This window comes from Takifugu flavidus, chromosome 19 (genome assembly GCF_003711565.1).
Source record: "Takifugu flavidus isolate HTHZ2018 chromosome 19, ASM371156v2, whole genome shotgun sequence".
Classification (NCBI taxonomy): Eukaryota; Metazoa; Chordata; class Actinopteri; order Tetraodontiformes; family Tetraodontidae; genus Takifugu; species Takifugu flavidus.
The window spans coordinates 7,913,349-7,933,474 of record NC_079538.1 but is presented as its reverse complement, the minus strand read 5'-3'; the positions used below and the strand labels follow the sequence as shown (position 1 = coordinate 7,933,474).

The 20,126-nt window shown below is 47.3% G+C and overlaps 2 protein-coding genes across 2 annotated transcripts; both read left to right on the top strand.

The window, feature by feature from the left end:
- Nucleotides 1–204: 204 nt before the first annotated feature.
- On the top strand, nucleotides 205–3,865 carry LOC130515759 (DBH-like monooxygenase protein 2 homolog). Its single transcript, XM_057016229.1, is given in 14 exon segments — nucleotides 205–495; nucleotides 576–722; nucleotides 1,268–1,379; nucleotides 1,382–1,422; nucleotides 1,489–1,572; nucleotides 1,652–1,807; nucleotides 1,883–1,985; nucleotides 2,060–2,232; nucleotides 2,310–2,398; nucleotides 2,474–2,570; nucleotides 2,689–2,748; nucleotides 2,873–2,994; nucleotides 3,077–3,173; nucleotides 3,363–3,865. Coding segments are annotated over 14 exon segments (1,722 nt in total). The 5' UTR covers nucleotides 205–225; the 3' UTR covers nucleotides 3,534–3,865.
- A 38-nt stretch (nucleotides 3,866–3,903) lies between these two features.
- rps6kc1 (ribosomal protein S6 kinase polypeptide 1) lies at nucleotides 3,904–19,048 on the top strand. The gene is given in 17 exon segments (XM_057016225.1): nucleotides 3,904–4,096; nucleotides 4,858–4,893; nucleotides 5,380–5,500; nucleotides 5,921–6,036; nucleotides 6,107–6,200; nucleotides 6,292–6,345; nucleotides 6,429–6,842; nucleotides 6,991–7,115; nucleotides 7,221–7,257; nucleotides 7,260–7,318; nucleotides 8,488–8,535; nucleotides 9,084–9,216; nucleotides 10,228–11,832; nucleotides 12,222–12,311; nucleotides 16,241–16,323; nucleotides 17,729–17,824; nucleotides 17,998–19,048. Coding segments are annotated over 17 exon segments (3,321 nt in total). The 5' UTR covers nucleotides 3,904–3,994; the 3' UTR covers nucleotides 18,106–19,048.
- The last annotated feature ends 1,078 nt before the right edge of the window (nucleotides 19,049–20,126 follow it).

Genomic DNA, 20,126 nt, shown 5'->3' with positions numbered 1-20,126 from the left:
AAAATTATAACTGAGCAAATGATTATAAAAAACTGCATATATTTGATAAGGAAGCTAAAGAGCTGCAGACCCTCTTTTGTTGATGGCTGGTGAAGTCTGTATGACTGTGCATATTTTGTTATCACCTGAGCCCATCCAGCAGTGCAGGTGTGTGAAGGAAGGGGGGAGGGAACATTTCTCAGCGCTCGAGCTCAGTCTGAATGCCTGCAGCTTCACAGACACATCATGGCCTCTCTGCTTCCTCTCATCTTCATGTTTCTCTGGACTCAAAGAGCACAGATGTCAGAACCTCCTGACCTTCGCTTTATGGAGTACCTGGACCAGGACCGTCTGGTGTGTCTGAGTTGGGGCTTTGATAATCACCAAGGGAACATTACATTCGAGCTGGTGGTCAACACAACAGGCTGGGTGGGCTTTGGCTTCAGTCCTAATGGCGGGATGAAGGGCTCTGATATCGTCATCGGGGGAATCGGACCAACTGGAAACTACTTCGCAGTAAGACAATATCAGAAAAAGTGCATGTGTAGCAGCTTGTGTTGCTACAGGCTTTAAAGCATTGTGTTTTCATGCTTTAGGACTATCACGCCACGGGGAAATCCATGCCTGTGGTGGACAAACTGCAGAGTTACACCCTCCTTTCTCTGGAAGAGTCTGATGGTCAGACCAGGATGAGCTTTAGGAGGCCGATCCAGTCGTGTGATGACCAAGACTTCCATATCAGAGTGAGATGATAGGCGGACACTTGCATAAACTTGAGTTTTACCATATGAACGAGCCGTGTTTAGCAACAAGCTGGTTATTCTACATGTGTTACTGCTGTGGACACAAAATGTTCCAGAACTAATCACAATCCAACTTTGTGGCTTTACACCACTGGGCTTTAACCTGAACTGCAGCTGGTTCATTTTTCTCCGTGCTATAGAATCTTTATTTCTCCTCAAAGCTCAGGTTTCCTGCCTGTGCTCATATGATCCTCCCTTTTATTCACTCTTATTGTCTGGTTCACCTAAATGTTCCGACGGCGAAAACAACAGAAAAGGACAAAAAGATTTGTTTTACATAACTGGAAAAACAGTTTTTATTTTTATGGGAAGCTGAAGCAATTCAAAGTGCACAGAAATGTTCTTAATGATAAGAGATCAAAAATCGTGCATTAAAATGCAGAGTAACTGATTTCTAGCGCTTTTTTTCTGTAAACCTGAACCTCCACTTGCCTTTTTCTCCCATTTTTCGCAATTTCTTTTAAACCTTTTGGTCTGTTTCGAAGGCGCAGCCGGTTAAACTCATCTATGCCTTCGGGCTGACAGATGACATCGGCTACCATCGTACCCACAGGGGCACCAGAGAGGTCAACCTGCTGAACTACAGCCCCAGGACGGCGCCTCCAACAGCTCCGACCACTTCAGTGTCACAGTGGAGCAGGTACGAATAATAAGACATCTGTGATCCACTCTCACCTCGCTTCATTCATTCTCTCTTCTTTTTCAGATCACCGTTCCCGCCATTCACACCTACTACCACTGTAAAATCATGCCGTTACCCACCTTCAACACAAAACATCACATTTATTTGGTATTATCGATAATCCGTGATCTCCAAACCACCGAGTTTCCTGTTTGGACCCGTTTTATTCCTTCTCTTTTCCCCTCAGGTGGAGCCAGACATTGAGCACCACGACCTGGTCCACCACATGCTGCTGTACCGCTGCCCCTCCTACGTGACCGAGGTGTCCGACGGGCAGTGCTACAGGGGGGGCATGGGGGACGCCTGCTTCGCTGTGGTGGCTGCGTGGGGAATAGGGGGAAGGGTAAGAGAAGGTCCATCTCCAGGTGGTTCCGTTTGTGGAGCTGCCGTCTCAAGGGTTTTCTTTAACTGTCAACAGGCGTACCAGCTTCCAGAAAACACAGGTATTCCCATCGGAGGCGAGGACCATGACGTGCTTTATAGGCTGGAAATCCACTACAACAATCCGAACAAGGAAGCAGGTCGGCACGATTCCGCATTATTAGCATTGGAGAAGGAAAGCAGCAGATTCTGGACTGGATCGTGTTGTGTGCAGGCAGGACAGACAGCTCAGGACTGAGGCTGCACCACAGGCCCGCCCAGCCTGGGCAGCACGACGTGGGCACGCTGACCACGGGGGTGCAGCCTGGCTATGTGGACTACAACATCCCACCCAAGGCTGCCCACTTCCACACGTATGGCGTCTGCAACACCACCGTCTTTCCTCAGGTCTGGGATGGATCTCAGAGGAGAGCCGATTTTAAAAGCCCACCGAGTGTTGACGGTCTTTTTCCCCCACCTGACAGCACGTGAAGCCCATACCTGATCTTCAGGTGTTTGCCGTATTGCCACACACCCACTTAGTGGGGAGGGAGGTCCGAGCCGCCCACTACAGGTGGGAAAGCTGTGCGTCAGAGATAAACCGACCGGTTTCCAGTTCTCAGCGATGGATTTGTGACCTTTTCTGCAGGAATGGCGAGCAAATCGACTTCATCTTCGTGGAGGAAAACTACAACTTTGAGATGCAGCAGGCGCACCATTTGGGAAACATCCGGACCATCAAGCAGGTGGATCCCGACCGCGTCCACAGCTGCATTTTATCCCACATTTGTCCGGCCGTGATCTGGTTTCATTCATCTGAAAGACTGAAATGTGGGCAGTTTGTGACCTTTTCTTGAATTCCAGGGTGATGAAATTGCAGTAGAATGCACCTACAGCACGACCAATCGCAGCAGGGTCACCAAGGTAAAGGCTTCAAACACCGGATTTATGTTTAGGAGCATCATCATCACCATCACCATCATCACCACCATCATCATCATCATCATCATCATTATCTCCATAATCTGTTGTGTCTTCACCCCTCCAGATGGGCTTGGCCACCACTGAGGAGATGTGCCTGGCCTTCCTGCTCTACTACCCTCTGATCGAGGTCACCTCGTGCGTCAGCCGTCCAAACACCACGCACCCGCTGATGAGCACGAGCGACTGGTCCGGTCGACTCTACACCAACTGCACAATAAATCCATCCCTCGCGCCATCGCGGCCTCCCGTTAACGCTTGTTTCTAACAGGATCTTCAATGGGAATTCCTCAGACCAGGATGAAATTGCCGGCTACGAGGAGCAGATGAAGACCTTACCTCAGATCCAGGCTGCCTCTGACGACAACGTAAGTAACAGCCGAAGAGGTCACACCTGTTCAGGACTTATAGTAATATAATAATCCCCAAAAAGCACTTGGGTGAAATAAGTTCCCAGTTAATTTTTATCTCAAACTTCGGTCATGTGTTCGGTGCTGCACTTTATGTTTGTCAAATGATCTTTCAGAACGTTGAATTGGTTTCCTTGTTTTCCACAGTTCGAGTTTTCAGTGTACGAAAACGGCTTCATCAGGGAAATGATGAAAACGCCTACGGTCACGTGTGCGGACAACGTTCCTCCCGCTAACGGCTCAAACGTGCTGCGTACTTCCTGCATCCTGAGCCCATCAGGGATCATACTTTTGCTTTTCTGGATCACATCGATTTAACGGTTTCATCGAGGGATCCAAAGTAGTGCAATCGTAACGAACAACCCCTGATGCTTAAAGCGGCTTCTCTACATTATCCTTTGCTAATCAATAGCCATAATATTTGTGCTTACACTGTATGTAAGCTTGCAATGCCATATGATGAGAATTAAGTAGTCTAATTAACTTAACCTAATATTAATCATAATTTCTATCTTGATTTCTATATATGATACAAGGTGTATTTTAATTTGCACCTACTTCTACATTGATACTAATTGTAATGCTAGTTTTTAAAGTAGGTGACTTAAAGAGAAACTGTTATGAATATTCAATAAAACATATAAAAACACCTACTCGGCTTCTGTAGTGTCGTGGCGCTCCGCCTCCTCAGGGGGGCGCTCTTTAGCACTGCCTCGGTTGTCAGTGAATGAATGTACGGCTAGCTGGCTGTTGTTCGTGGCAATGTTGGCTCTATCAGAATGATATCGCAGCGGGAGAAAGGAGACCTTGCTCGGTTTTACACTGTCACGGACCCTAAAAGGCACCAGAAAGGCTATACTGTGTACAAAGTCACCGCAAGGGTACGTAAATGGAGGTTGGACAGGCTGACAGCTAGGCTAAATGCTAGCTGTTGGCAGTTGTAGCTTGGCTGTGCTAACACATCAATGATGCAAAAACAACACAAATAGCGTCGCTTTAGCAACACAGCGATGACAGCGGCAGCTTTGGTAAAACCTTGAAATGTAGCTAATAGATCTGCTCGGGCGATCCACTTGCGAATACATGTCAACAAAGGAACTTCTGATTTATTTCCACCTTTAAGCGCTTCGCTAACCTGTCAATATTTACAGATCGCTAACAGGTTTAGCTTAGTTAGGGTGTAGTCTAAAGACAATGGAACGCCAATAAGAGGACGGTGGTGATGGACCCTGGTGATTAGATCATGCATCGTGCTGGGGGGTGGTGAAAGCCTGACGTGTGTAAATAAAGTCAGCATTGACTGCAGAAATTTACACTAGAAGACTCCTAATGTAAGTAAATAGATATAACTGTTAGGAAATGAATAGTGGAATAGACGCTATTCATTCACACGTTGGTCAGGCTGTAACAGTGTAAAGTGACTTTTAAACACCCTCCCTGCTTGAATAAGGACAGCAAGAGGACAGCCCTCTTTTGCTCCTGTCCTGCCTGCTATGGAAGTTGGTGACGTCTCCATGTGCCACTGAAGACTCGTCATTTGTTACAGAAGGCGCTCATTGTCGAATCCGGCCGTGCAGGAAAATCTTTGCAGCAGAAACATTATTTCCATGACCTCGATGTCTCTTATCCTCCTTTTCCACAGATCATTTCTAGGAAGAACCCAGAGGATGTCCAAGAGGTAAGACATTGACTACTCATATTTCCCCTTGTTTACCCATGAAATAATAAGGATTTCCCTATATGACTGTGTTTGTCCCTTTTTGCACTTTTCATTTCTTGCTTGTGTTATTTGGAAAAGCTGTAAAAAGACACATTCTTTCACATGTAACACACTGGAATGCACTCGTGTCAGGAAGCAGCACTAATGCAGCAGGCATGATGTTAATAACTCCATCAGCCTTTGCCTCACACTCTTATTGTTCATTACCAACTTCTCTCAGCTTTACTGGCGCCCAGTTGTCATTGTTTGATTTTATATATTATTTAATGTCACCACTGCAGCATAGCAGATGTTTGATGCTCGTCGACAGGAACACATTCAGGTTAATCGTTTAAGTGGAAAACTGAAAAGATAAGCATCGTTTGCAGCATCACGTGTGCTAAATGCTTATTGCCCTGCTTCTCTTTCTTCCCTCTCTCTTTGCATTTATCTTGTCATCTATAGATAACAGTATGGAAGAGATACAGTGACTTCCGGAAGCTTCATCAAAACCTCTGGCAGCTTCACAAAACTCTGTGCAGCCAGTCAGAGCTGTTTCCTCCTTTTGCCAGAGCCAAAGTTTTTGGTAAGAAAGACAGCAGCTTGATCCTCTGCTTTTAAACACCATTTAATATTTCTAATGCTAAACCCGGGCTGTTTCTGATGTAGCTTTATGCTATATGTGCACATAGGCTGAGCAATGATCAAGATATAGGTGTTCGGGCCTCCGTCCACTAGATGGCGGTATAACCCTGACAATACTTAGGATATAATATTTAGGATTTCGGCATAAACATGACATTCCTTGTTGATGTCTTGGTGGTACAGGCTAATCTTAATTTACTGCGCATTAGATTGTATTTTAAGAAAGTACTTTAATGGGTGTAGGTGAAAAGCAGAATTTTCATGTTTCTGTTTATCAGAAAGACAGTTTAAATTCCTGCTGTTTCCAGAGGAAAAGCAGTGAGCAAACGTGTAAACGTAATGATGTGGTCTCCGCACGCAGGTCGTTTTGATGACTCGGTCATAGAGGAAAGACGACAGTGCTCCGAGGATCTGCTGCAGTTCTCCGCTAATGTTCCCGCTCTCTACAACAGCCAACACATTCGAGAGTTTTTCAAGGTACGCAAAACAGGAACTCACAGAAACCCGCGAATGCTTGTTGACTGAAATGCTTTTCACACTTATCAAGGGGGGTGAGATTCACGATGGGTCGGAGCTGATCGGGCCAGCTGAGCCGCTCGCTGACTTCCTGGCTGACAGCTTATCGGACGGCAGTTCTGACGGTAAAGACGCTTCTTGTTTTTAATCAACGAATGAGTTGATAAGATGATTCATGTTTGCTCAATCTACAAATATATATATTTATCATTTTAGTACAAAGAGACCACAGTGCTGCAGAGGATCTGACAATCACTTCTGAGTATGGAGGTAATTTTTTTGCCTAGCTTACTTTTACTTGACACAAAGACTTTGTAGCAAAGATGTGTGTCCTTCTACCCTCCTGCCTCCAGGCCCATCCAGTGACAGCGACCTGACCTCCCAGGCTTTGGAAACAGACTCATTGGCTGATCTGGACGATGGCATGGCCTCAGGCCGCACCTCCCCATACTACCCACAAGGGGGAGCCACTAAAGTTAGCAGCAGCAACAGCCCTCGCCTGCCCTCTCTGCACGATCACCGCACCCCATCTCCTGTCCCAGTCTCCTCAACCCTTAACCCCGAGGTCAAGCCAGGGCGGTTGCTACTTTTTTCTGGAAGCTTGAAGAAAGTCAGCAGCGGCGCCTCTAAAGACGTAAAGTCGGACTATTTGGATAGAGCTAGCGAGCTCATCTCTTTGGCCGTGCAGAAGGAGAACGAGCAGGACTTCCACGCAGCTTTCTCTTGCTACCGTAACGGAGTGGACCAGCTGCTTCGGGGAGTGCAAGGTTAGTTTGAGAGAACTGGCGAGCTTTCATCTTAGTAATCTTTATATATAACGAATCAGATACTGGTGACTCACGTACAGTACTTACACAGTTAAAGGCTGGTGTTGTATTTACATATTTACCCCCTCTCCACCTGTCTTTTCCTCAGGTGAGCCCAGCCCCACGCGGCGAGAGGCAGTGAAGAAGAAGACAGCAGAGTACTTGATGCGTGCAGAGCAGATCGCCAGTCAGCATCTGAGAAGCAACATGGGTCAAGGCTCGACGCAGACGGTGGTGATTAAGATCACAAATTCCTTAAAATATTTACCAATTTGCTTCTTTTCAATATAGATTCAGTTGATTCAATTATTTCTGATCCAATTGATTGTGTACCCCAAGGCTTTAGGGGTGCAGTGCTGCACATCCACCAGTAGGGGAGCTACCAGGGTCCATCTGAGGAGCTGAGAGCATACAGGGTGCTGGGCATCATAGATAAGGTCAGTTTACTTGTGACTAGTGATGCAACGTTCCTGACAGTTCAGAAATTTATGTTTAATTTAAAATCCACTCAAATTTGAGCTTTTTTCTTTGTGTTTGTTATTGAAACGTTTTAATTGAATTCCCCGAAAAGTCCATCCATCCTTCCGTCTCTCCTCCTGTGTCCTTCCCTGCTTCAGCCGTCTCTTTTTATCTGCGGCGATAAAATGTAATAGATTGGTTGGATGGTGTGTTAAAGGGTGTGTGTGTACGCTCGTCGTCAGTTATGACCACCACAAGGTCAGTTTAGGTTGCCGGTCCACTCAACCAGCTGCCATCGAAGCAAGTTCACCGCTCAGCCATGAAATGACTTGGCAGGCGGCTCAAAGAGCGGCACACAACATCGAGTCAATGATGCTCATCCTCCACACCCGCAAAACCCCAAGGAAAATGTTGACACAACACCAACATGTGCCACTCAGCAGAGACACACACAGGATGGACAAAATTATTAAAAATGGGATCTCTGTCATCTAGCAATCATCCGGTTTAATCTCTCTTTCCATCCTCCTCCTCCTTCCTTCGTTCATTTTTAATGGGGACAGAGGGACAGATGGAGAGAGCTCCTACCCTGCTGCCCCTCTTCCCACCTCCCCCCCCTTCCCTGATGTTTGTATCTTAATTATATTAGCACCCTGGCTAGCAGCGCCGCTCTGTTTACTCACAACTCCATTCATATCCATTTAGCCTGCACCTGTCCGCTCCCCACCAGGGTCACGCGGCATGAACGCACCCACAAAACAGACGCGGAAGCCCAGACGGCTCATGCACATATGCTCGAGCTCTCCCGTGAGAGACCGAGGGAGCAGAGGGGCAATAGAGATGTCAGGGAGAGGAGGCAGGAAATGGAGATATCAGGAAGATTGAAGCTGCAGTAGACAAGTGGATGTGCTTTAATCGGTAAAATATAGCAGCACAGTAAAAAGAAAACAGCAATTTGAATATCCAGTTGCCACATGACCATCGCAATTTAATATTTGAGATAATATTTGAGAGCTGCAGAAGTATTTTCCAGTCCCAATCAGCATTTATTTTTGTTTTTTTACGCTATAATATCATCTAAATCCCATTTTGGGTGTTGACATCCAAACTGATTCTACCTCAGTTTAATAGTGATGTTTTATTGCAGGTGCTTTTGGTCATGGACAAGATGACACAAGAGACATTCATCCTCAAAGTAGGTTGTGTTTGTTACTCTGTGTGTGTGTGTGTGTGTGTTCCCTCTGCATCCTTGTTGTCCTAAGTGTGTCACTAGTCCGCATTCGTGACCGCTGTAATTGATTCTAATGGGTCTGTCCCCGTCAGCTCCTCCGCTCTCAGGTGTGAGACGTGTGCCAGATGCCAACACACAGAGAGGACACAGATGACTAACACACGCACGCGCGTGCACACACACGCACACACACTCTCACACACACACACAGTCATGGACAATGTGAACTTTGAGCGTAGCCCTGATAGATCTGCATGGGCCTGTTAAAGTTGTGCGCTGTATGTGGCTTGATGAATCCGGTGACTTCAGATTGCCGCGGGGCATATCTGACATCTCTTTAATGGGAGGTTTCTCCTTGGCCTGACTCCATAATGAAAGGGAAAGTGGACACGTTTGCACGTCGTCGTGTCCTCGCAGTTTGACTGATTTGTTTTACTAATATTTCCCTTTTATTTCTCCGTGTCTTTGTCGAGCTTACCTTAATTACTCACCATGTATCTGCTCTGTTGCAGGGCCTGAGGAAGAGCAGTGACTGTGGGCGGGTTAAGAGGACGATCATGCCTCACTCTGTGCCCCACATGGTGCAGCTGAGGAAGTTCATCGTCTCTGACGACGCGGTTTTCCTTCTGCTACAATATGCTGAAGGTAAACACCTCATGCTTGTGGCATCGGTGTCCCCTGATCTGGTTTTTTTCTGCTCTCCTTTGCCTGGTCCTCCTCCCTCTCCTCTTCCACCTCCCTCTGCCCTTGTCTTGGACAGATGTTTGATTGAGACGGGTGTGTGTCACAGGCCATTATTCTGAATACCAGGTGGTGCCGCGCTTCATTAGCAATGCTAACACCTGGGCCTTCTTTCATACCGCTCGTTCTAGGATATGTCTAAGGTTGTGTGTTAGTGAGGCATGCTGTGACATTAGGGGACAGTATTGGTGATATTAGACTGATCAGCATAATCTAATTAGCAAAATAAAAAAGCCATACTTACTACCGATACATAATGGTCTTATCAAACCGCTGCCAACGTTTTAGGGTCTCTGTGGGTACTTCTGGTTCCTTGTGCATCTGTCAGGTACTTCTACAGTATCAGGATAGACAGGTGGAGGGAGGCAGTGACCCGAGTGACATTACGCAAAATAATGTGGACGATTTTACTTCCTGAGCCACCGAGCTGCCCCGCCATCATTATCACCGTTTTTACCTCCCGATCCATTCTCATCACGCACAACAGATGCCGACTTCCAATCGCTGCTGTTGCAGCTGCGCGTGCGTCTCTAAGACAGAGGGAAGCCATAACGCTAAAATGGCACCGCGAGCATAAAACACACATAAACCTCATTCAGATAAATTGGCGTAAAACTAATTTTTGTCATTGGGGTAAGTTTTTATGGACAAAAAAAAGTGAGTTATCTGTCACCCAAAAGACAATAGAAGCTGCTTGATGAGCCCCCTAAATTGGAGAACTAGATAAGTACTCCCACTCATAAAGGGTTTTAGTTGACCTTTGTGGTAATGACCTGGTAAATTCTATGTATTTACATCAATGCTAATGTGCTATAATAAAGGTGTATTGCCTAAACAATTCAATCCGATGTTGCTTTTTAATGTTGGTGTGTTTCTTCATATTTTTTCTTTAATGTTGTTTCTTTAAACCTGTAGGTGGGAAACTGTGGTCTCACATTGGAAAATACCTTCACAATTCCAGCCAGGAGGAGAGTTTCGACATTCCTTTCATCCAGAAGAGCCACACGGCAGCTGTCCGCACCCCACAGCACGCGTTAGCGCATCTGGACGTAGACTCTGTCTCTTCTGGTTCTGGGCCCGGCCCCTGTTCCGATTCAGTCCCAGAGCTACAAAAGCAAGAGCAGAGCGCCGTCACGTCTCTCCAGAAAACTGCACTCCTTCCCCAGCTGAACGAAGAGTTGGACTCGGGAGCTGTCTCAGAGGAAGAGTGCCCCAACAGTTATTTGGCACTTTGCAACGAGTACGGGCAGGAGAAAGTGAATGCAGATGTGTTAGAAGAGCAGGATGAGAAAAGTGAACAGGAAATGCTGTCTCTAGACGTCCCCACTGGGACCGCTACGACGTCCTCCCGCAGCCGTTCGTTGCTCAGCAACGACAGCCTCTCTTCGCCCATCAGCTCTCAGGAACTCGGCTTTTTTACAGAGTTGTCTAAAAGCAGCCATGAGCAATATTGTGATGATGGACAAGATCACACTGAAGTCTTCAGTCCTCTTCCCTCCCCGGCCAAACCACTGACGCTGGATCAGTCCAAGCACACGCCCATGGAGTTTTTCCGTATCGATAGCAAAGACAGCGCAAGCGAGGCGACTTGTCTCGACTTCGGGGAGCAGCACCTCTCTCAGAAGTCTGTCCCCACCTTTTCAACGTCTGACCTAGGCTCAGATGTCACTGAGGGCCCTCCGGAGCTGGCTCAGGAGGTCGAGGTCCACAGCGGGGAGCTTTGGGGTCTGGACTGTAGCGATAAGGGGTCCAATGACTCGGTGCCAGTCATCTCATTCAAAGAGGCAGCAGTCGAGGATGAAGGTCATCCCCCGGACCTGTTGGTCAACCTGCCCGTGCCGAGTGGAGCCTTGCATCCTCCACACGAGGAGTTGGAGACTCCTGGGGTGACTCTGGGACTCGAGGCCACAGCTTCCCCTCAGAGGTTCATCCAGCCTGATGTTCTACAACTTCTCATCCATCCAGAAGAGGAGCAGGAGCTGCCGTCTTTACATACCGCCTCTGCAACCTGTGGCACCAGTGCTGCGTCGTCTTCTCCCATCAGCTCCATGTTGGACGACTGCTCTGTGGCACTCAAGGATGAGGAAACCTATAAACCTATCATTTCTGTTGCAGCGTGCCAAGATATTGATCTCCCAGTTACTGACTCGCTTAATGAGCATCATGAGGACAGTACAAATGAAAACACTGGCCTGGTTTCACACCCCTGCGGTTACAGCACGAGCTTCAGCCCCTCCACCAGTGGCACCGAGGCCCACGCAGCGGTTAAAAGTTCATCTGCTCTCGACGACGAATCATCCAAAGTTATCTGTGGTCCAGGAGGCTCCGAGTTTGATAAAGAAGTGTCGCGGCTGTTTGCAAAGCTGGATGAGTTGTCATTAGCCGCATCCCAGGCTCGTATCCCGGAGGAGCTCGTGAGGTGCTGGGCTGCAGAGATGGTGACGGCCCTGGACTCTCTGCACCAGGAGGGCATCATCTGCAGAGACCTGAACCCCAACAACATTCTGCTTGACCACCAAGGTGAGACAACTGCTGTTGACACATTGGTCACAGAATCTCCTAAAACTTCCTTTGTCATCCCACAGTCATCTCTTTACCTCGTTATCAACAAGCATCTAATTACCTGAGTGGCTGTTTTCATCTGCCGGGTGGTAATTATTGTTCTGAAGGGCCCATCAGGGGTGTAGTGTTGTGCATCAGTCTGACTAGCCCAGGCTAATGGCCACTGCTACCTAATGACACCATTAGTTCTAATGATGGCGTTAACGGGTAGCTGCTAAACAGGAGTAATCGCAGGGGCTGTTTCCCTGAAAAGCTTGCAGAGGGATGTAGCGCAGCAGAAAGGAAATCTGGAAAATGAACAGCCTTCAGAAGAGCCAACGTGAGTGACGCCTTTCCTTTCTCCTTAGGTCACGTTCAGCTCACGTACTTCTGTAGCTGGGTCGATGTAGCGGAATCCTGTGACAGAGAAGCCATTTCCAACATGTATTGTGCACCAGGTGAGTCCTTTACACACGTAACAACAAAAGCAACTTCTCTGACTTGCACTTCCTTCTGTGTTTGTGCGTATGTTTGTGAGGGTTGAGGTTTGCAAGGGGTTAATTTTTTGTAGGCATGCAGGACCATAACTAGGCCACTTTCCCATGGTCACAAAACCCTCATTCATAGCCAAACATGAACCACCCAAGTAGTGCAAAAAGTGTTCACTTTTTTACTGCAACAGTAAAACTGTACAAGATACTTCCTATTTCAAATGATTCACATGTATAGACCAGTATAGTCATGGAATCACTGCAGTGTGATTTCACATTTAAATTACCATGTAGAGCATTAACATCATAAGGATAAATGGGAAAAGTTCATGCTTGTGTTCGCACCAGGGTTTAGTTTATGCCAAGCTGGAAAAAAGTTGCAGTTCCTGCATCGCACCATAGAGTGCGCTGTTGCGCAACGTTAAGTGTCACATAGCATGACGCGCGGAGCCAGCGGGCTTGTGGAAGTTCTGGCACGCTGATTACAAGCTGCCCGAAGAAACCGAGTTCGTGAGTGTGTCTACTGCATCCCTCTAAACATGTAATGTGTGTTTCAGGTTTTCAGTTTGCTTCATGCTGCTCCGACCGGCCACTTTTGCATGATGTTTTGCAATGACTATTCTTTAGAATGTTGCTGCGGCTCACATACCGAGCCTCGCGCCCATTCAGTCTCCCGCGCACTCATGTTATCACTCCTGTTCATCCTCTCTGGAGCCCAGAAGGTCACTTCAGATTTAAATCAAATCCTTGTGGCCAGGCCATACAGGACTCCACCGTTGTAATAAATCTGAAAGCAACAACTGCTCCATCTAATATCTAAAGTGTGCGTTTTTATTTACTTAGCAACAGCTTGTTTCAAAGCCGGCTGATGGAAACAGAAGCACGTAGAGAGAGAAGCTGACCCATGACTGCACAGCAATTTTAGGTTTTTCGGTTATTTAACAATTTAGCCTGTTTTAAAAAATCATCCCCTCCAAGATTTTTGAATAGCTGCAGGTGAAATAATAGAAACAAATAAAATAAATCTGTCATTAATGAGAAGTGCTCAGCTCTGGTGTGAAAGAAAATTTAAATAACTTTAGAATTAATGTTCTGTTGTTAATGTCATACCGTTAAGTGACCAATAGGGGGTGTATTATGCCATGTCTGAGCTGTGGATCCCCCAGCGCATCAGTTCATTATACTTTTATACTTTTCAGTCACCGCTGAACTTCTTCAGTATTTCTTTCCTCCCATTTTTATTTATTTATTAATGCTGAATTTATTTCCACATATTTTAAAGGGGATTTGCTCTTCCAGCTTTCATTTACTTACTCTGCACTCATTCCCCACCTATCTTCCTGTCTTTGAGAACACATACACACACACTGGAGGTTAGGGAGTGTGTGTCTGTCCTGCCCTTGTTATGCATTGCAGTTTATCCAGACAGGGTCAACCCTAGTGATGGCTTCATTCCTGATGACAGATTTATGAATGTTTGCCAGAAAGCTTGCAGGGGGTCTGTCCTGTGTGTGTGTGTGTGTGTGTGTGTGTGTGTGTGTGTGTGTGTGTGTGTGTGTGTGTGTGTGCGCGCGCGCGCGCGTGTGTGTGTGTGTGACAGAGAGAGAAGAAGAGAAACATGTTTTTATAGCACACGCATTCACACCCAAATAACACGGGAGTGGACTTGGAAAATCCTGCACCAGGGTATTATTGTATTTATTCTGCCCTTCTGCTTATTTACTTTCTCACCGTTTCATTATAATCCATAAACATCAGATGTCTGATAGTTTGTTCTCTTGTAAGGAAAAGAAAAAGAAACCCTGAGAGGGTGAGCGGTTGTTTATTTCACTGTAGAGAGGGAAGCCTGGCCATGATTGATTGTCTCCAGCGTGTAAGAAATGGGAAATTCGCCGTATTCTTCCTCCTCTTTATCTTTGGCATCACAGTCATTGTTCCTTATCGGGAACTTTTTACTTTAATCTGCTCGTGAAGATCTGTGGGTGATAATTTTTAGTTCCCATTTTTGTTCGAGCTGTCACCTCACATGTTTGAAACGTGTGTGTGTGTCTTGTCCCACACACGCACATTCGCCTCCTTACTTCCTACCTGAGCGCAGCTTACTTCCTCCTCCAACAATGACTGTCGGTTAAGGTTTTAGGGAAGTCGGTGAAAGAGGAGAAGAGCAAAAGTTCCTTGTGGTCCCCAGGAGAGAGGAGACGGGGTGTGAATAAGATACGATGCGTGGTGGGGGGGCTGCTCGGCTGAGGGGAAAGGGAAGAAGAGGCCGCGAGGTGAACGCGATGCATTGTTTTATCTGAACTTCTCCGCATCCGTTTGTTTTCTTTGAATCCTCGTGATTATTTTTTTTTAAACGCACTGTTCAAGAAGAGTGGTTGGATTTGTACACATCGGTACAGTGGTTTGGGAGGGAGGTGGGGGCGGGCTTGAATGACCCATGGCCTGTGGTTGCAGTTAATTCTCCTTTCCCATCCTCTTTCTGTCTCCTGCTCCCCCTGCCTCGCTCTGACAGAGCGGTAAGTGTAGCCAGCGCCACTGTACTCTCCCCGCAGCTCCTCAGACATTAATCCATTGTGATGACATCGACCTTGCTCTGAGACGCGCTTGTGTGTGCGTATCTCCCCTCCAGCTTTTAAACGCGCAGGTATCACTAGTCCGTTCAATGACAATCTTCTCTCCTTGGCTGTCAAAACAGTGGTCCTGGGGAGGCCTGAAGACTGGTTGCTCAGTTGGCTGTGCGTGTATTTACACTTGCGTGTCTGCGCGCGCCTCTACACACCAGACACGCGGCGCGTATCATAGCCCTCTCTAACCTTAACTGCAAGAGAGCCACACAGGCCTCTGGGAGATGAGGGGTCTTTGTCTCTTGTGTTCAGCCAGCTGAGGAGCCCGGTCCCTGGGCACACACAGCCGTGACCCTGGGCCCCGGCCCTCTCCAGCAAGAGCAGCGCAGAGGGGAGCTGAGCGGCACAAGAGGCCATCTGGTACCCAGCAGAGCTCTCTCACACACACGCACACACACACACACACACAGTATAAACCTTGACTTTAGCAAAGTGTTGGTTTGTCTCTCTTAATCTGTGGCGTCCCAACACGCCTCATGTGAGTGGAGCAGAACGTGAAGTTGAAAGAGGAACTTTATTCCGAAGCTCCAGATCAGAAGCTGTGTGATGTGTAGATTTTGTGTATTCGAAGTTAATCATAATTGAGACACAGCTTCGCAATGAGCAGGTTTTTTTTTCATATATGTAAAAAAGATGATGAAGAGGTATGTAGTTATTTTAGTAGTCAGCTTTATTTTATTTTATTTTTAATGACTCGAAACAGCTATTTGTAAATTTTAAAAATATTTTTCTGTCAGATTTGGTATCAGTCTTATGTTCTGTGACTGACTAGCCACCGTGCATTAGGTTAGTGTTAAAGAGGAAAGACGTTTGCGGTGGAAAGCAACCTGAACCAAACCGCTTCAGTGTTTGTTCTCATTTGTTCCTGCTTTACGTGTCTTAATGTGTGTGTGTGCGCGTGTGTGTTTGAGGTCAGGTCATGCAGATGGTGCGAAGTTGCAGCAGACGGTTTTCTCAATTTAACTGCTTTTTTATTATGCAAATCAGCCTTTTATGAGACACACACTTGTTTGTGTGTGCTCCTGTGTGTAACTGTGTCCGTGTTTTGTGCACGTTTTGGGCTGATTTTTGCCACTTCAATGAAAAACAAAGTAATTAATGTTGTGAATTTAAAGGCTTTTAATGTCTAATCGCTCAGCTACTTGTATGAATTGAGGTGTTGGACCTCTAAATGAATAATTACATTTGATTATTAACTTCCAGAAATCTGCAGTCTCTAACCGGGAACTTCTAAAAGTTCCAGATGAATTCAGTATTTTGCTTTTGTTTCAGAAGTGGGAGGGATCAGCGAGGAGACTGCAGCCTGTGATTGGTGGAGTTTGGGCGCCATCCTGTTTGAACTCCTAACTGGCACGGTGAGTCCAAACCTTTGTTGCTAAGGTGTTACCAGCGATGTGTAGGCGTCTTGGCTCCCAGCTCCGTCACGCTGTCTGTGGTAGCGCCAGGTTGTGTGTTTGCTCGCGTGAGTAGGTGCCGTTTGTTGTTCGGTGCCATGTTTGCGTGTGAGGCGCGTCTTGGCTCCGGCCTCTTACCCAGGTTCCCGGGGAATACCAGGGGCGTCGGTGTGACTTTCCCAGCTCCATCTGCCGGGCCAGTGGGTCAGCTCTCATTGGGCGTCCTGCTCTGGCTCCTGGAGCAGCGCTGGGCTCTGAGTACGCCGATCGGAGGTCGGCGAGGAAGGTGAAGACCGGGCCAGCTCTCAAGGCGCCACACCATCAGGGCCGTCTGAGGGTCGTTCTTTTAAGAGGAAGGGATGAGCCTTTTGTGTTCTGAACACAACAGCACGCAGGCTAATTATAACTTTACATACTTGAAGGACAAAAACACACGGTAGCATCACTGCAGCAGCCAGCGCAGGTGCAGAGAGTCCCCTTATTATTTTTATTGTCTATTAAATTTGAATACATTCTAACTGCTTGCCAGCAGGCATGATTTCATATCAGCTGTATCAGTTGTTCCCGCCAATTGCCCAAACATGATTTAGGGTGTTAGGTTAGCGCTATTATGTCGAACAATACACAACCACTTACCTGGGAAAAAAAGTCAGTCGCACAGATGTCTCCTTTGATGATTATGTCTGTGTACGGTCCTGGCAAGGATACACACACCCAGGCGCACATAGTGTCTCTTGATCCTTGCAGGATAAGATCTTGCCTGGAGCAGTCTTGGCTGCAGCCAGGAACCCAGCCAGAACTCCCGCAGCACCAGAGAAAGAGAGCGAGAGGGAGGGAAAACCGAACTAATGGAAAAAGCAGAGAGCGTCCGCTTCCTCTTGCCACACACGTTTCGAGCTTTTGTCAGCTGAAGATGTGCTTCTGCTGCACGGTCATTACAGTCATTATTGTCAATTATTTTAACAACAGCGCTTCGTTGTGTGGTTAGAAAAGCACTTGCACTTCTTCTCTCTCCCTCATGGCACTATTTTCTGTTTTTTTTTTGCCCCCCCACGAACGCAAGTATTCCTCCTAATCGACTCTTTCCAGCGTGACAGATGTTTAATGTAAATATGTGTCATTTTTTATGTCAATCAGCAGCTGCAAGAAAGAGCAACAGTAGTTGAATCGGAGTCTTGTTGTAGTTGCTGTGATCAGTGTTGTTTCAGGTGCTCCGCCTCTTCAGCCTCCTATTTGTCCAGTCCCGCGCTGACCCCTCTGCTCACCAGGCGTCAGCATATCTGACTCTTTAGCCCTCGGCCCGTCGGCTTTTCTTTGTTTTCCTTAATGGCTATCTGCTCTGTCCACCCCTCCGTCCCTCGTGCAGTCGCTGCTGCGGTGCCATCCAGCGGGAATCGGCCGCCACACCACTCTCAACGTCCCCGAGCTGGTTTCAGAGGAGGCCAGATCTCTGCTGGAGCAGGTGAGGCTTTAGCATCATCTCTGCTCCTGTGTGATATTTAAACAGCGATGCCAAAAATAACAGACAGCATCAAAGTTCCCCATGAATTAAGGTGTAACCATATAATTAACCTTGCTCACTAGACCTAATTTGTGTTTGATTAAATAATAATTTCTATTGTTTGTCTTGTGCAGTTGCTCCAGTACAATCCAGTGGAACGACTGGGAGCAGGTGTGGCAGGTGTGGATGATATCAAATCCCACCCTTTCTTTGTCAACATGGACTGGCCCAGTAGACGCTGAGCATTGTGGGAGGGTAAAAGCAAAAGGAAACACTCCGAGGTGTCGTTAATTCAGACTGCACATCACTGCACAGCCCTCACGTTCGGGATGGACGTTGCCAAGAAGTATTATCTTCCCTGTAGACTGTTGCTGTACCTCACCTTAGTTTTAGTTGACGAGGACATTTGTGCAGGGAACACTAAACGACGTGTACGGTGCAATAATTTATGCAAGAAGCACCCGTGTAAGAGAGAGTCTTAGCCAAGCCGGAGGGAGCCAAACTGAAAGGAGACGTTTTTCTTAACACTTCATTCACCCACCGCTGTCGGGCGCCACCCGCTCCGTGCGCAACCCACATCTGTTGCTGTTGTTGCTGCCTCTGGTCATTCTCCACAGTGCCCGGTGAGATGAGCCAGGAGCCAAACCGCTTTTTATCTGAGCTAAACTAGTTGCTCCAACACACAAGTAAACAAAAATCTGATTTTCGAAGCCGCCAACGTGCTCACGGAGACCAACCCCCAGCGGATGCTATGCAAGGTTGAAAAAGGTCGTATGAGTAGATTATTTTAAAGTTGATTTCAGCCAGTTTAGTGTGCAGCCATCTGTATCATCAAAGAACTCTGCTTTTCTGCATGTAAGCATTATTTATCTTTACTGCCAAGTAAAATCACTGACCAGTTAATTCCCTGCTGACATCCAATCCTATTGCCTCAACATGTTGTGACTTTTCTGCCTGTTTTACTTCTGCCTATATGTGATTTTGTATGAAAACATTTCAGATATTTAATTGTGTGAGGGGAAAAAAATGCGTTTTTAAATGAGATTATTGAGGATGACGTGTTGAAATCCCGGCTCTGTCGATGCTGCGCTCCACTAGCAGGTGGTGCAAACACCTTCAAACAGTTTTCCTTTGAATGCTCGCTCCTGTGCATTCTGGGTAAAAATAAAGCTGCGTGGGTCAGTATGTGTCGCTCATCCTCCTTTTATGCTGTTTTCCTGCAGGAGGGGCCGTCCGGAGGGTCTTTTCTGCCGATGATACTCTTAGAAAGCCGCTGTCACGCCTGCTGTGTCTCACTGTGACAGTGATGCAAACCAGCATGCAAACACACACACATGCAATCACACACACACGTATACACACATACAAGTGCCTCGATAAGTCTGCAACACACACTGTCAGGTTGGTGTAACTGGCAAAAAAGTCTGATGGGTGGATTGTAGGAAAATATGGATGAATTGTGTCAGTCTGAAGGTGGCAGAAATCTTTTTATCTCACGTTTGCAGATTTCACTGGAATCGTTTATTACCTGGAATCTGTGGGGGGGGGGCGCTAAGCGTGTCAGGGAGTATTCCCTTGTGTCAGCCTCACCCCTACGGGGTCAAGAGTCGGGGCTGATTAGTGCCCGTCATCAGACCCGCCTCTCATTACACACACACCCAGGGCGAGAGGTTCGCCTGGGCTCAGAGAGGAAACCTGTCAATCTCATTCAGATGTGAGATGTGACTGTAATGCCTTCGCCACGGATGTGGAACCCCCCCCCCCCCCCTCCCCCGGCACATCCAGAGGTGCAGGAAGGGAAGTTGCTCCACCTTTGCCTGTGCAGACTGTGTTTTCATCTGATAAATTTGAGATTAAGGCTGCAGTTTTTAGATGGTTTCCAACCCTTTTAGGTGGAATTAAGAAGATGGCATAATTAGAACTCACGTTATAACACAGTGTTTCGGTGAGTGCACTCAAAGCCGCGGGAAAGAATCCGTCTGGTCACAGGCAGGATCAGGGGACGCGCCAAGGACTCCCATGATGCAACACAGGCCTCTCGTTCTGAGGCCTGAAAACATCACCCGGTCCTGCAGGCTGAATTGACCCTTGAACCCCTTCTGCAACTTCCTGGACCTCCCTCTTTCTTTCTCTGCAGCTTTCTCCCGCCTCTCCCTCCCCCCTCTCCCTCCCCCCTCTGCAAATGCTCGGCCCTGGCGCCCGCCGCTCCCGCACAGGCACCAGCGAGCGGGCAGCAGCCAAATGGCCTGCCCTCTGCTTCATA